This window comes from Bos grunniens, chromosome 14 (assembly GCF_055505025.1).
Source record: "Bos grunniens cultivar Pamir isolate PY7600 chromosome 14, Bosgru_T2T1.0, whole genome shotgun sequence".
Classification (NCBI taxonomy): domain Eukaryota; kingdom Metazoa; phylum Chordata; class Mammalia; order Artiodactyla; family Bovidae; genus Bos; species Bos grunniens.
The window spans coordinates 5,030,277-5,041,510 of NC_141178.1; the positions used below are offsets into that span (position 1 = coordinate 5,030,277).

General features: G+C 39.1%; 1 protein-coding gene across 2 annotated transcripts; it reads right to left on the bottom strand.

Annotated features, from left to right (window-relative positions):
• Nucleotides 1–744: 744 nt before the first annotated feature.
• Nucleotides 745–10,675, bottom strand: LOC147358977 (carbonic anhydrase 1-like). 2 transcript variants are annotated; one of them, XM_086335819.1, is made up of 7 exons: nucleotides 10,527–10,675; nucleotides 9,844–10,041; nucleotides 8,252–8,370; nucleotides 5,390–5,485; nucleotides 4,606–4,668; nucleotides 1,718–1,873; nucleotides 745–876 (listed from the first exon to the last, which is right to left on the bottom strand). In XM_086335819.1, exons 1-7 carry the CDS (start codon nucleotides 10,561–10,563, stop codon nucleotides 760–762), a joined length of 786 nt encoding a protein of 261 aa, XP_086191945.1. In that variant the 5' UTR covers nucleotides 10,564–10,675; the 3' UTR covers nucleotides 745–759. The 2 variants fall into 2 exon arrangements, with proteins under 2 accessions (XP_086191945.1, XP_086191947.1); XM_086335821.1 differs by lacking the exon at nucleotides 4,606–4,668.
• Between the last annotated feature and the right edge of the window lie 559 nt (nucleotides 10,676–11,234).

Sequence of the window (11,234 nt, forward strand, 5' to 3'; positions counted from 1 at the left end):
TTATTTTTTAAAAATAAGTCACAGGTGATTTTTCTTCCAAATTTGACGTACAGATTCTTCATGTAGGCTAACTAGTTATAATGATGGAACAGCCCCACTGGCCTTGCTAACAGGTGGAGGAATAACCAGAAGTGTCAGTTCTTATAGGAGATACATGGTGTTTATAATAGAGCACGCAAACGGTAGCAATGTTGGGCCATTTATTTCATCGTAATATAAAATCCAGTTGTCATCGTAGCTGCATATTTGTCTTCAAGAGTAAGCAAATGAATTCTTAACATTTCATCTCAAGCTGCTCTTAGGTCATTGTATTTGAGTAATAGACCTGATATTGCATCAGAATAATGTTGCAAATGAAAGCATTTAAGATTCTCGAATGTAAATAGAGTAGAAACCTAATACCATTTAAAAGTATAGTACGTAATATGCAAGAAGAAAGGGATAAAATGATTTTTGGTCCAATTAAATGGAATAAAATGGGAAGGGATAAAAGTCATTAAGAAATCAAGTGTGCCTTAATTGCAATGATAAGGAAGTCAATGCAATAGATTTGAATTTAAGCTCAAGTTTAGTGAACTTCCAGATTACTATTTGAGCTCAACAGAAAGAAGAAAAAGATTTTGCATTCTGCAGAGTAAATTCGCAAGCAGGCTGTCTTGCTAGTATTGAAATAAACGTGTTTTTAAAGCTTGTTTTGTAGGATTATGTCAGAAGCAGAGCTGTGCTTCTTGAGGGAAGATGAGCTTTCTCTTGGGCCCTTCAGAATGAAGCTTTCACTGTCCTGCCCTTCAGAGGCTGGGGTGGTCGGTTGTTCTGCTTGATGTGGACTTCTCTATCGCCTTCAGCATTTGCCAGCAGACTGCGGAACTGTGCCAGCTTGAGGGAAGGATAACATGTTTAGAGAAGGAAAAGCTATTGATGTCACAGAGAACACTTTTTTTTTTTCTAATATGATTGATGCAGTGTTATTTAGAAAATCAGGTTGAAGACTGCAATGGTTTCACTGATGGAAAGGGAGGAAGCCAACAGTACTTCCACATGTCTTTGCACCAAGCATTTGGCTTAAATTATCGAGGACTGACTGGATTAGCATTCCAGCTTTCTCACACTTGGGTAAGAGACTTCCCTGCTTGGCGCCTACGTTTCCAAATGGTACTATTTCACTGTGTTTTGGTGAAGGCTAAATGGCTCAACACAGATAAGGTTCTTAGAATGGCGTTTGGCATGTAGCTTAATACCAACAGGTCACGCTGCAGGTTTGCTGTGAGACTTGACTGACAGAATGTATGTTAGGCACCTGATGAAAAGAGCTGCTCAATCAATGGCAGTTTTTATCATAATTATAAACAATAGTTAATGAGATATTTTACAGAATATTGAAGAGCTTAAGCTTTAAAAAAGAATGAATAACCAACGTCAACGATCAAGGTATGCCACTGGAGAGTCACAGTTCCCCGAAGAGGTTGGACTTTTCCTTATTAAGGTGAAAAGAAGAGCAGGAATTCTGAATCTCTACATAAAGAAAAAAAAGTGCTTACAAATACACTCTACTTTTTGACTATTAAATAGACCTGGTGTCACTAATAAATCTTTTCAGTTGAAAGGAAAAGGGAACTCTCCAAAATCGAATGGAAATAATAATTTCCCTCAGTATGAATTGAACTGATATTCCTGCTTTGCACTTCCAATTCCCGCACATGCCCCTCTGACACTCTACCTGTTCCGAGCTCACACTGATGGTCTCTTTAAAGATGATCCAGGTGACACTCTCGTGAAGAGGAGGGTGAGTCAGTGAACCAGAGTAGGCCCAGTAATCCAGGGATGGAGGCAGGAGGACAGAGGGGTCGAAATTTGTGAATGGAGCTTTCTTGTTCTGAAAGAAAAAGATAAGCAATGTATCATTATGCCCTGATGTAAAATATTTACATCATTGCACATATGACATACATATTATTTGGTAGATAGGTCTTAGCAAAGAATTTAATCAGTTTTTCTACTATATAGTATTGCATGACTGGTATGTTTGTGGTGGCTCAGCTGCCCGTTAATGCAGGAGACACAGGTTTGATCCCTGGGTGGGGAAGATCCCCTGGAGAGGGACATGGCACCCACTCCAGTATTTTTGCTGAAGAATCCCATGGATGGAGGAGCCTGGTGAGCTACAGTCCATGGGGTCACAAAGAATTGGATACCACTTAGTGACTAAACAACAACATGTTGGTAGATACAAACAGAAAAAGTAACAGATGACTGAAAATACACTACAATAGAATTGTGACTGATCTTCTTCCTCCTTCATTTGGCTAAGTATAAGCAGAGGTTAAACATTTGTTTATCATCTATATTCTTTATTCTTATTTCTCTACTGATTGGTCATATTGGTATATACAAATAAATTGATATTCATATGTTAATATTTTATGTAGTCAACTTGATTAGAACTTGTGTATTAATTATGTTGATTTTGTAGTTTTCCAGGTGGATGTCAATGATCATATCCTCTACACTTAAGGCAATGGCACCCCACTCCAGTACTCTTGCCTGGAAAATCCCATGGATGGAGAAGCCTGGTAGGCTGCAGTCCATGGGGTCGCTAAGAGTCGGACACGACTGAGCGACTTCACTTTCACTTTTCACTTTCATGCATTGGAGAAGGAAATGGCAACCCACTCCAGTGTCCTTGCCTGGAGAATCCCAGGGATGGCGGAGCCTGGTGGGCTGCTGTCTGTGGGGTCGCACAAAGTCGGACACGACTGAAGTGACTTAGCAGCACACTTGATGATAGCTTTGTCTCTGTTTTTCTAATATTTATCCTAATATGTACTCATTTCTTTCCTTATTTAACTACATTGAATGGACAATAATTGGAATGTTCATTTGTGGTGGTCACAATTGACACCCTGGTCTTATTCTTGATTGAAATGAAAATGCTTCAAATATTTCACTATGAAGTTTGATGCTTGTTTCAAATTTCTAGTTGATATTCTTTCTTAAGTTCAGTTTAAATTTTAGAGGAATATTTTTCTTTCTTTCTTTTACTCTTCAGGAATGGACATTGAATTTTAATCAAACATTTTTCAAGCATCTAACAAGTGAAATTTGCTAACGTAATGAATTATATTGAGAGGTAGTTTAATACTGAATCATCTTTGCATGCTTTTGGTAAATTCTACTAGTTTGAAAGCATGGCTCTTTTAACATACTGTTGAATACGATTTTCTGTAATCTATTTTAATATTCCTTTTAGCTACACTGCTAAGTAAGATTGGCCTATGATATCCTTTTTGTGGTGTTCTTACCCAGTTTGTGTATTAGGTTTCATTAAATTAAATTAATTCCTTGAATTAGGTTTTTTTGGTCCCCTAATCTAGGCAGTTTAGTTCAAAGTGGCATGATTGTTTATTAAAAGTTGTGTAACATTTGCCCATAAAGTGGTCTGGGCCTAGGGTTTCTTTTACTAGGTACATTTTTTTTAAACTATTCTTTTCGACTTCTTTTTATATTATTGGTCTATTTAGACTTTCAACATATTTTGAGTCAGTTTCTCTACGTTTTCCTAGACATTCATCTATGTGATCTAAATTTTCAAATTTGTTTATGTAGTGTGGTACTGCTGACCCTTGAGCAATGTAGGGGTTGGGGTGCTGACCTCTTGAGCAGTTAGAAATCCGCACTTAAGTTTATGGTCGTCCCTCATAATCGTGGCTGTGCATCAGCAGGTTCATTTAAGGGACCATTGTGTGGTGCTAGAGCAAGCATTTATCAGAAAAATAATCCACAGGTTACTGGACCTGTGCCGTTCAAACCCATGTTGCTCTAGGGTCCACTGTACAAACTTTTCTCTTTTAAAACCTTCTAATGCATCTTGAGTTATGACCCATTTCCTTATTTGTAATAATTTGTTGTATTTCTGTTTTCCCCCCATCATTAAACGTGCCAAAAGTGTCTTTTTTGGTTGTTTTTTCCCCAAAGAATTAGTTTTTCACTTTATTGAAAAAATTTTACCTGTATTTGTTCATTTTCTTTCTTATTTTATTAATGTTTTACTTCATGTTAATTAATCATTTCCTTCTACTTTCTTTTCATTTATCATCTTTTACATTCTTGAATTGAGTGCTTATTTACCTGTAAACTTTCTCACTTTATAAAAGTGTAATTTTTTTGGACTCAACATGAACTAGATTTATTTTATATAAAGGTATGATAGTTCTACAAACTGTGAATGACAATGGCAAATCTCTGACAAGATTTAACTCTTTATTATCAAAACGGTGAAGCTAAGGTTAAATATATCAGAACAACCCATCTTTTTCTAAGCTGACAGTGGGCATCATAGTTATGATGTATGAAAAGGCTATGAAAACTATTCTTCTACAGGCTTCATCTTGCTGAAATAGATAAGCGGTAACCATGAAAAGTGAAACCCAAATAAATCACTGCTCAGAGACCTCAGAAACCAGGAACGTGTAAGCAGCACCTTGATTTTCCGATTGATGGTTTTGCTCAGGTCTTCCTACTCCTCACATCAAATATGCAATTAAATGATTTCTGAGGTTCTGTAGATTCTTGTTCTCTGATTTAAACTAACTTAATGAGTCTATTTACCTTATTTTTAACTGCTTTTAGGGCATCAAGTACTTTCTGAAGGTTTGGGTTGGCCTGACCCACCTGGAGATTAAAAAAATAAAGTGTGAGATAAAAATGGTTACCAAGTAAAATCCTATTTAGTTACTTTTAAAAAAATTAAAACCAGTAACTGAAGAAAAGATATGCAAGTCAAAATACAGGAATTTAGCACAACTAAAATACAAAAGCAAACCTCTTTGGCCTGTTCTATTAATTCTAGTCAGTAAAATGAATGGTATGTTACAAGTGTTCAATAAAGATTCACTAGAATTACTATAATTCCAAAAGTTAGTCACCCAAATATCCTGAATTTAATAGTAATTTCCGTATAGGACTTTTCAGGGACTCCCCTACAGAAGATTTGAATCTTCCATATTAAATATCAGTTCAACTTTCTTTATGGGACAAAAGTCCTCTTCATATTTTTTTCAGATGAAAATTAAATTGATAAACTCCTGACTCTGTGACGTAGAAAGTTTAGAAGAAAAGTGGAAGATGAGCTGAAAAATAAAAAAATTAGTGCCACCGTCAACAGCCTCCCATTTCATCTCTGCCTGAAATGTATTTCTCTCTTCAAGAGGGGAAAGTCCAGCGGAACAAACATATACCGGAGACCTGCTTGCTCACCTGTGCAGTCACTAGTAAACGGGCACATTTCAAAAAAAGAGAGACGCAAACATCTCTCTGCTGTATTTCACCCTAGTTTGCGGTCTGATTGGTAAGGAATAATTTTAGCAGAGCTCCGAGACGCTCTACGACTCACCTTCACCAAAACGCCAATCAACGCCAAACCATCAGCCTGCGAGGCGGCATCAGCGAAGCTGCGGTACTTGGCAGAATTCCAGTGAACTAAATGAAGCTAAAAATCACAGCATGATGGACCAGTTATTCATACCATGGTGAAGGGAAAAAGCAGGTTAGACCTTAACATGTTGATATATACAGATACATCTTGGCTTGGGTAGACAAAACTTGTGTGACCCTTTATCCAGGGCATGGGAAGGGCTATGTTTGTACTCTTAAGAAGGGTTTTCTTAAGAAAATAGAGTTGAAGAGAGTGGGCACGTTGCAAATCCTGGAACCAGTAAGTAGAACTTCTTTTTCCCACAATATCATAACTATTCAATATTACTTCTTAAAACAAAACAACAAAAGACAGACACCTCTCTGTAAGGTGTGAGAAGATCAACTATTTCTGGCTAACTAGTTTGGAGACAAAAACTGAAATAATTTTCTAACTTGAGGTACCCGGTAACTTTGTGAGAAGGGGCTCCTGAGATGTCTGGAGTGGTGGCCAAGGGCAGGTTCTCCTGATCGTATCCAGACACCTTTCAAACCAGCATCCCCTGCCTACCTTCTCTGTGAAACTCTAGACCTGTATATCCAAGTGCGTGTGCACGTCTCCTGATGCTTTCTTGATATCTCCACATGGATGCCTGATATGCATCTCAAACTTAACACAGCTAAACTAGCACTCTTGACTTTCTCTTTTCCAGATCCATTTCATTTTCCTGCTTTAGGAAAAGGCATCACCTTCCATCTAACTGCTCAACTGAAAACTGCAGTTATTCATTCTTACTCTTCTCCACTGATTGGCATCCATCCTTCCACGCAGCGCGTGGATGTGACCTTTGCACTTAGTCCACAGCTTTAAGGCTTTGCATAACTGCTGATTTTCCTCTGGGAAGTCAAGTCAAAATGGCAGGATTTTGACTTGAATTATGGCTGAACTCAAATGCTACTCCTGAAAAAGTCTTTTTCTGACCACCTAATGTCAAGTGATCACCGGGTCGCTTGGATGACTCTAAACCAAAGCAGTCTGCTCCCTGCCACCCACACATCTCCTCTCTGTCTTTGCTCTGTCTTTCTCCCCACCACTCCCCTCTCCTGGTCTCCCTCCCACCCTCCCTCCTACCCTCTCTCATACGCTGAACTTAGTGACTGAGTTCCTGTCACCTCCAGCCTGGATTAACTTCACTTTTCTCAAATTAGATAAGAGATTCATTGATTCAGATTTCTTCAGTTCAGTTCAGTTCAGTCGCTCAGTTCTGTCCTACTGTTTGTGACCCCATGAACCGCAGCAGGCCAGGCCTCCCTGTCCATCACCCACTGCCAGATTTCTTAGATACAACCAAATATCCTCCCCCAGACGTAATACTATTACTAATTTAGACTTTCAGCCCATTTGATTTCAGTCCACTTTCAATTTTATGAAAAATAAATAGGAAAAAAACAAAACATGTAATAGATTTCTGCACCATTGAAAGTACCTAGCCTGACTTTCTAGTGTAACATAAAGTAAGTTTTAGTTGTATACTATTCCCAAGTCTTCTATCAAAATGAATACTACACATACTCTGTACCTAAGAATCCTTCTTACAAAAATGCCCTACACAATTGCTTTCACTGGTGTGTAAGATATTTGTACAAATGTATTTATTGCCCATTTTTTTTGTAAAGAACAAAAAACAACAGCAGAATGAAATGTGAAAGGCATTGCAATTGTTCCTATGTAGGAGTTAGTTAATAAATTCTAACATATGCATACATGGAAATACCGTACAGACCTTAGGAATTCCTACTGACTTGGAAAAATGATCATGATCATTGGGAAATGGAAAAAAAAAAAAAAAAAAGCATGTTGCAAAACTATGTGTATTACAGATTCATTCTACAAGAGTAAAACAAAAAAGCCAACCAGTCTGTGCTGGTACAAACTTATTGAATAGTCATGCATACAAAGAACAAAAGTTTTTTGTTTTCAGTCTCCATACCCTCTGTTGAGAGTTTGATGCACATTTTCTTGATTTTACTGTGGATATACAGGCAGAATGTCTTGAACTGAATCACAGACTTCCATGTGGAGGCAAGTCAAGAGGGCAGAGGGTAGTGGCCTGCTGCCAGGGAGCCCCAAACCCTCGTCTAGAGTATGCTACTCGTTGTGATGACTCCTGAGGTTAAACTGGCCCTCTTAGTCAAATCTTAATGGAGTGCCTCGGCCTGGTTACACCTCTGCTGTGGGTGTGTGCACACTCGAACCTTTAAATGAGAAGAGAATGATGGTGTGTTCCCCCTGGGCTCAGAGCTTTAAAAGGACAGCAGCAACTCCCCTTGAGGATAGCCTGATGTCAGGCAGCAGTTTCTGAGACATTCTGAAAGGAAAGCAGATTCTGAGGCCCAGGAGTTTGACTGCAAATTCACCTGCCTCCCTCATGTGAAAAATTCTTCTCTATTGCCAAATGCAGTGTGTCACTGTTTAAGTTTAAATGAGCAAGGGAATTCTTTAAAGGCCTCAAAATGCTCATTCCTTTGGGCCATTGAAATTGTGTCTTAAGTGATAAGGGGGGCTTCCCTGATGGTTCAGACAGGCAAAGAATCTGCCTGCAATGCAAGAGACCCTGGTTTGATCCCTGGGTGGGGAAGATCCCTTAGAGAAGGGATAGGCTACCCACTCCAGTAGTCTTGCCTGGAGAATCCCATGGACAGAGGAGCCTGGCGGGCTACAGTCCATGGGGTCACAAAGCGTTGGACATGGCTGAGCGACTAACACACATCCACATGTTATAAGGGTGCTACTTCTGGGAGGGCTCTGTGTAGCTCTCCCTCACGTACTACGCTACATTACCTCTGCAGAAAATTTGGCTCCATCCACTAAGTGCTCAGAGCCACAGTCATCTGTGATGCCCCAGTGAAAATGGAACTGCCGCAGCCTGTAGCTTTCAGATAGAGGACCCCCTTTCAGCACTAGAAGAAAAAGGAAACTGCTATTAGTGTTACAGTCATGAGCTCCAGCTTGTCTTTGCATTTAATACAAATTAACATTAAATTGGGGCGAGTAGAAATGAAAATAACCAGTAGTCCAAAGTTTCTGCCTTGTTGGTTTTTCCCCGTGTCCACAATGATGGGCTTCAGAGGTGCGGAGCACCTTCAGATGGTGTGTGAGTTACATGGTTCTCAGCACATGGGCTATAATTTTATCTTTTCCTGTTTTCAGGAAAACATATTGGAAGATGAGTGAATTCTAGGATTAGAGCTCTTTCCTTGATTCTGCTTTAGTTTATAAGTTCATTCATTCTTTCAACAGACAGTAATGGACAGTATGCATTAAGATATCTAGCAATTTATTTTTAGTAACAAATCACTCTGCATGTATCTTGTAACTGATCAAGATACAAGAGGGTATTCTGACAGCTTTACTGAGAATCCCTAGCCAGGGACCAAAAGAAAGTTCCAGCAGGATGGTAGGGTCACTTTTAAAATTCTAACACTGAAGGATCATTTTGCTGTAGAGAGTCTGTCCAACCATATGAGTAATAAAACACACGTAGTACCAGACCTAATCCAATATTAACAAAGGACGTAGCACCAAGATGTCTAAAACTTAGGCTCAGAACCTTGAAGGAAAGTGCTATGACTAACTTTGCCTTTTGACAGTAGAGCTGATTTATGAAATTGTCATTTAGTAAATTATTCAGTAAACAGTTTTGAGATTTTTCCTGTGAGCGAGGAAGTATGCTAGATTCTGGGAGATGAAGATAATTCAGATACTATGATTTAATAGAGAGAGGGGAAGCTAGACAAAAATACTTGTGCACAGAATGATTCCATGCAAGATACACCCAAGACCAGTTTTTTGGTTTTTTTTTTTTGGTACTGGTACCCAAGCACTTCACGAGCTGGTGATGGACAGGGAGGCCTGGCATGCTATGATTCATGGGGTTGCAAAGAGTCGGACACGACTGAGCGACTGAACTCAACTGAACTGAAGCAATTCATTGTTATGGATCCATTTTCCTGGCCACAAAAAATAAATATACTCATCGGGATCTGTATTTCTTCCCTAATGCACTCCTCCAACCTCATCTCAATTAGAAAATATTTGCCTTTTCAGTTTTTATATTCATGATGATTCCAGAATTTTGTGAAAAAGTACTGTTTATTCAGAGGGTGTAAAGTTAGCATAAAGATATTGGAAACCAGAAGAGATGGAATAGAGTCACTGAGAAGGAGAAGGGCTGAAAAAAGACTGAGCTGGGAGTCCCCAGAATCATCTTTAACACTTGGAAATATTTTTAAACTTCAAGACACCTCAGTAGATGGCATCAATGCTACCCGTGTGCACCCACTGCATATGGGTGTTCATGTTTCTGAAAGCCCTACTGTTTACATTTCCCCAGTAAAGTCAAAGACACAAATTAGAAGGACCTTTTGGCTCACCTGATCTATTATCACTGTCCTCAAAGTTTACATGAAAGGAATGTCCCACGTTGACGATTTCTTTGGCTGTGGCTGGATTGTAGGAGACACTGAGGGGTTTCAGAGAGGGATCACGCTTGGTTTCACTGGTTTTGATGTCGATAGGAGATTGGTTATTTCCATTTGCGATGGGGTACAGCTTGCCCCAGTGTTCAGGACCTACCAGGACGAACATGATTACAATCAAAACTGATCTAATGCTTGAGTCCAAGTTTTAGGAATATAGTTTTACTAGATTAGGATTTATTCAGGTATCTCAAATGGTATTCCGGTTAGCTTAATGGAAATCCCAGGTGTGAGAATGCCCCTTTTCTGTGCCACACTGGCAAGTAGTGTCTTTGTCGACAGAAGTCTCATAGTCTATGGGATCAGACTGTACATATTTTGCTGTTAGCAATAGACCTGTCTATACATAGGGAGGGAGAGAGGTTGAGAGGCAGAGAGGAGAAAAGAGGCAGAATACATTTTGTAGACATCATGGGCCCTAAGGACGACTGTTGAAAACGTATGCAAAGCTGGTGTAAGTCAAAGGCACTTCAAACCATTAATCTATGACTTTACCGTTATTTTAAGTGCTCAATATCTCTTTTCCTGGAAAAGGGAAGAAGCCGTTATTTGATCTACATGAGCAGAAGAATGCTTACCGTTTTCACCATCATATCCCCAGTCAGGACTTGCCATGATCTTCTACTTAGTTTTCTTTTCCTGAAAACAAAGACAATACCTGGAATAACTGACTGTAACTGAGTGTGCGATAGACAACTGAAACCGCAGTTCGCAGGGTTTTTATAGAAAGTCTCTGCCCTTGTGCATGTGTGTTAGTCACTCAGCCCACTATTTCATCATCTTTATCTATCAGGAAGTATATGCATGTTAAAAAAAAGGTATCGTTTATTAAAGCTCACAAAGGTAAGGTCAATTCCAATTGCTTTATTCTCTTATATTGTTGAAGAGAAATATCAAAATCTTAGCTTCTGCAAAACCAAGCCCGGTTATTCTCATGTTAGTAGAAGATATGGCTGAGTTATCACACATGATGCTTTGAATTTCCAGTTAAAAAGGATTGTGCATTTGAGATTCCCAGCTTTTACCCTTGCTGGACACTCAAGCAATACTAGCAACAGGAATTGACTCAGGAGAATAATTTGCATATTTACAGGCAGATCAGAACCAATATCATGATGTTAATTTAAAATCAGATAAGAGAACCACTAATCATTTGTAAGCAGAAATATTACCTTGTCAACAAAGGTCCGTCTAGTCAAGGCTATGGTTTTTCCTGTGGTCATGTATGGATGTGAGAGTTGAACTGTGAAGAAGGCTGAGCGCCAAAAAATTGATGCTTTTGAACT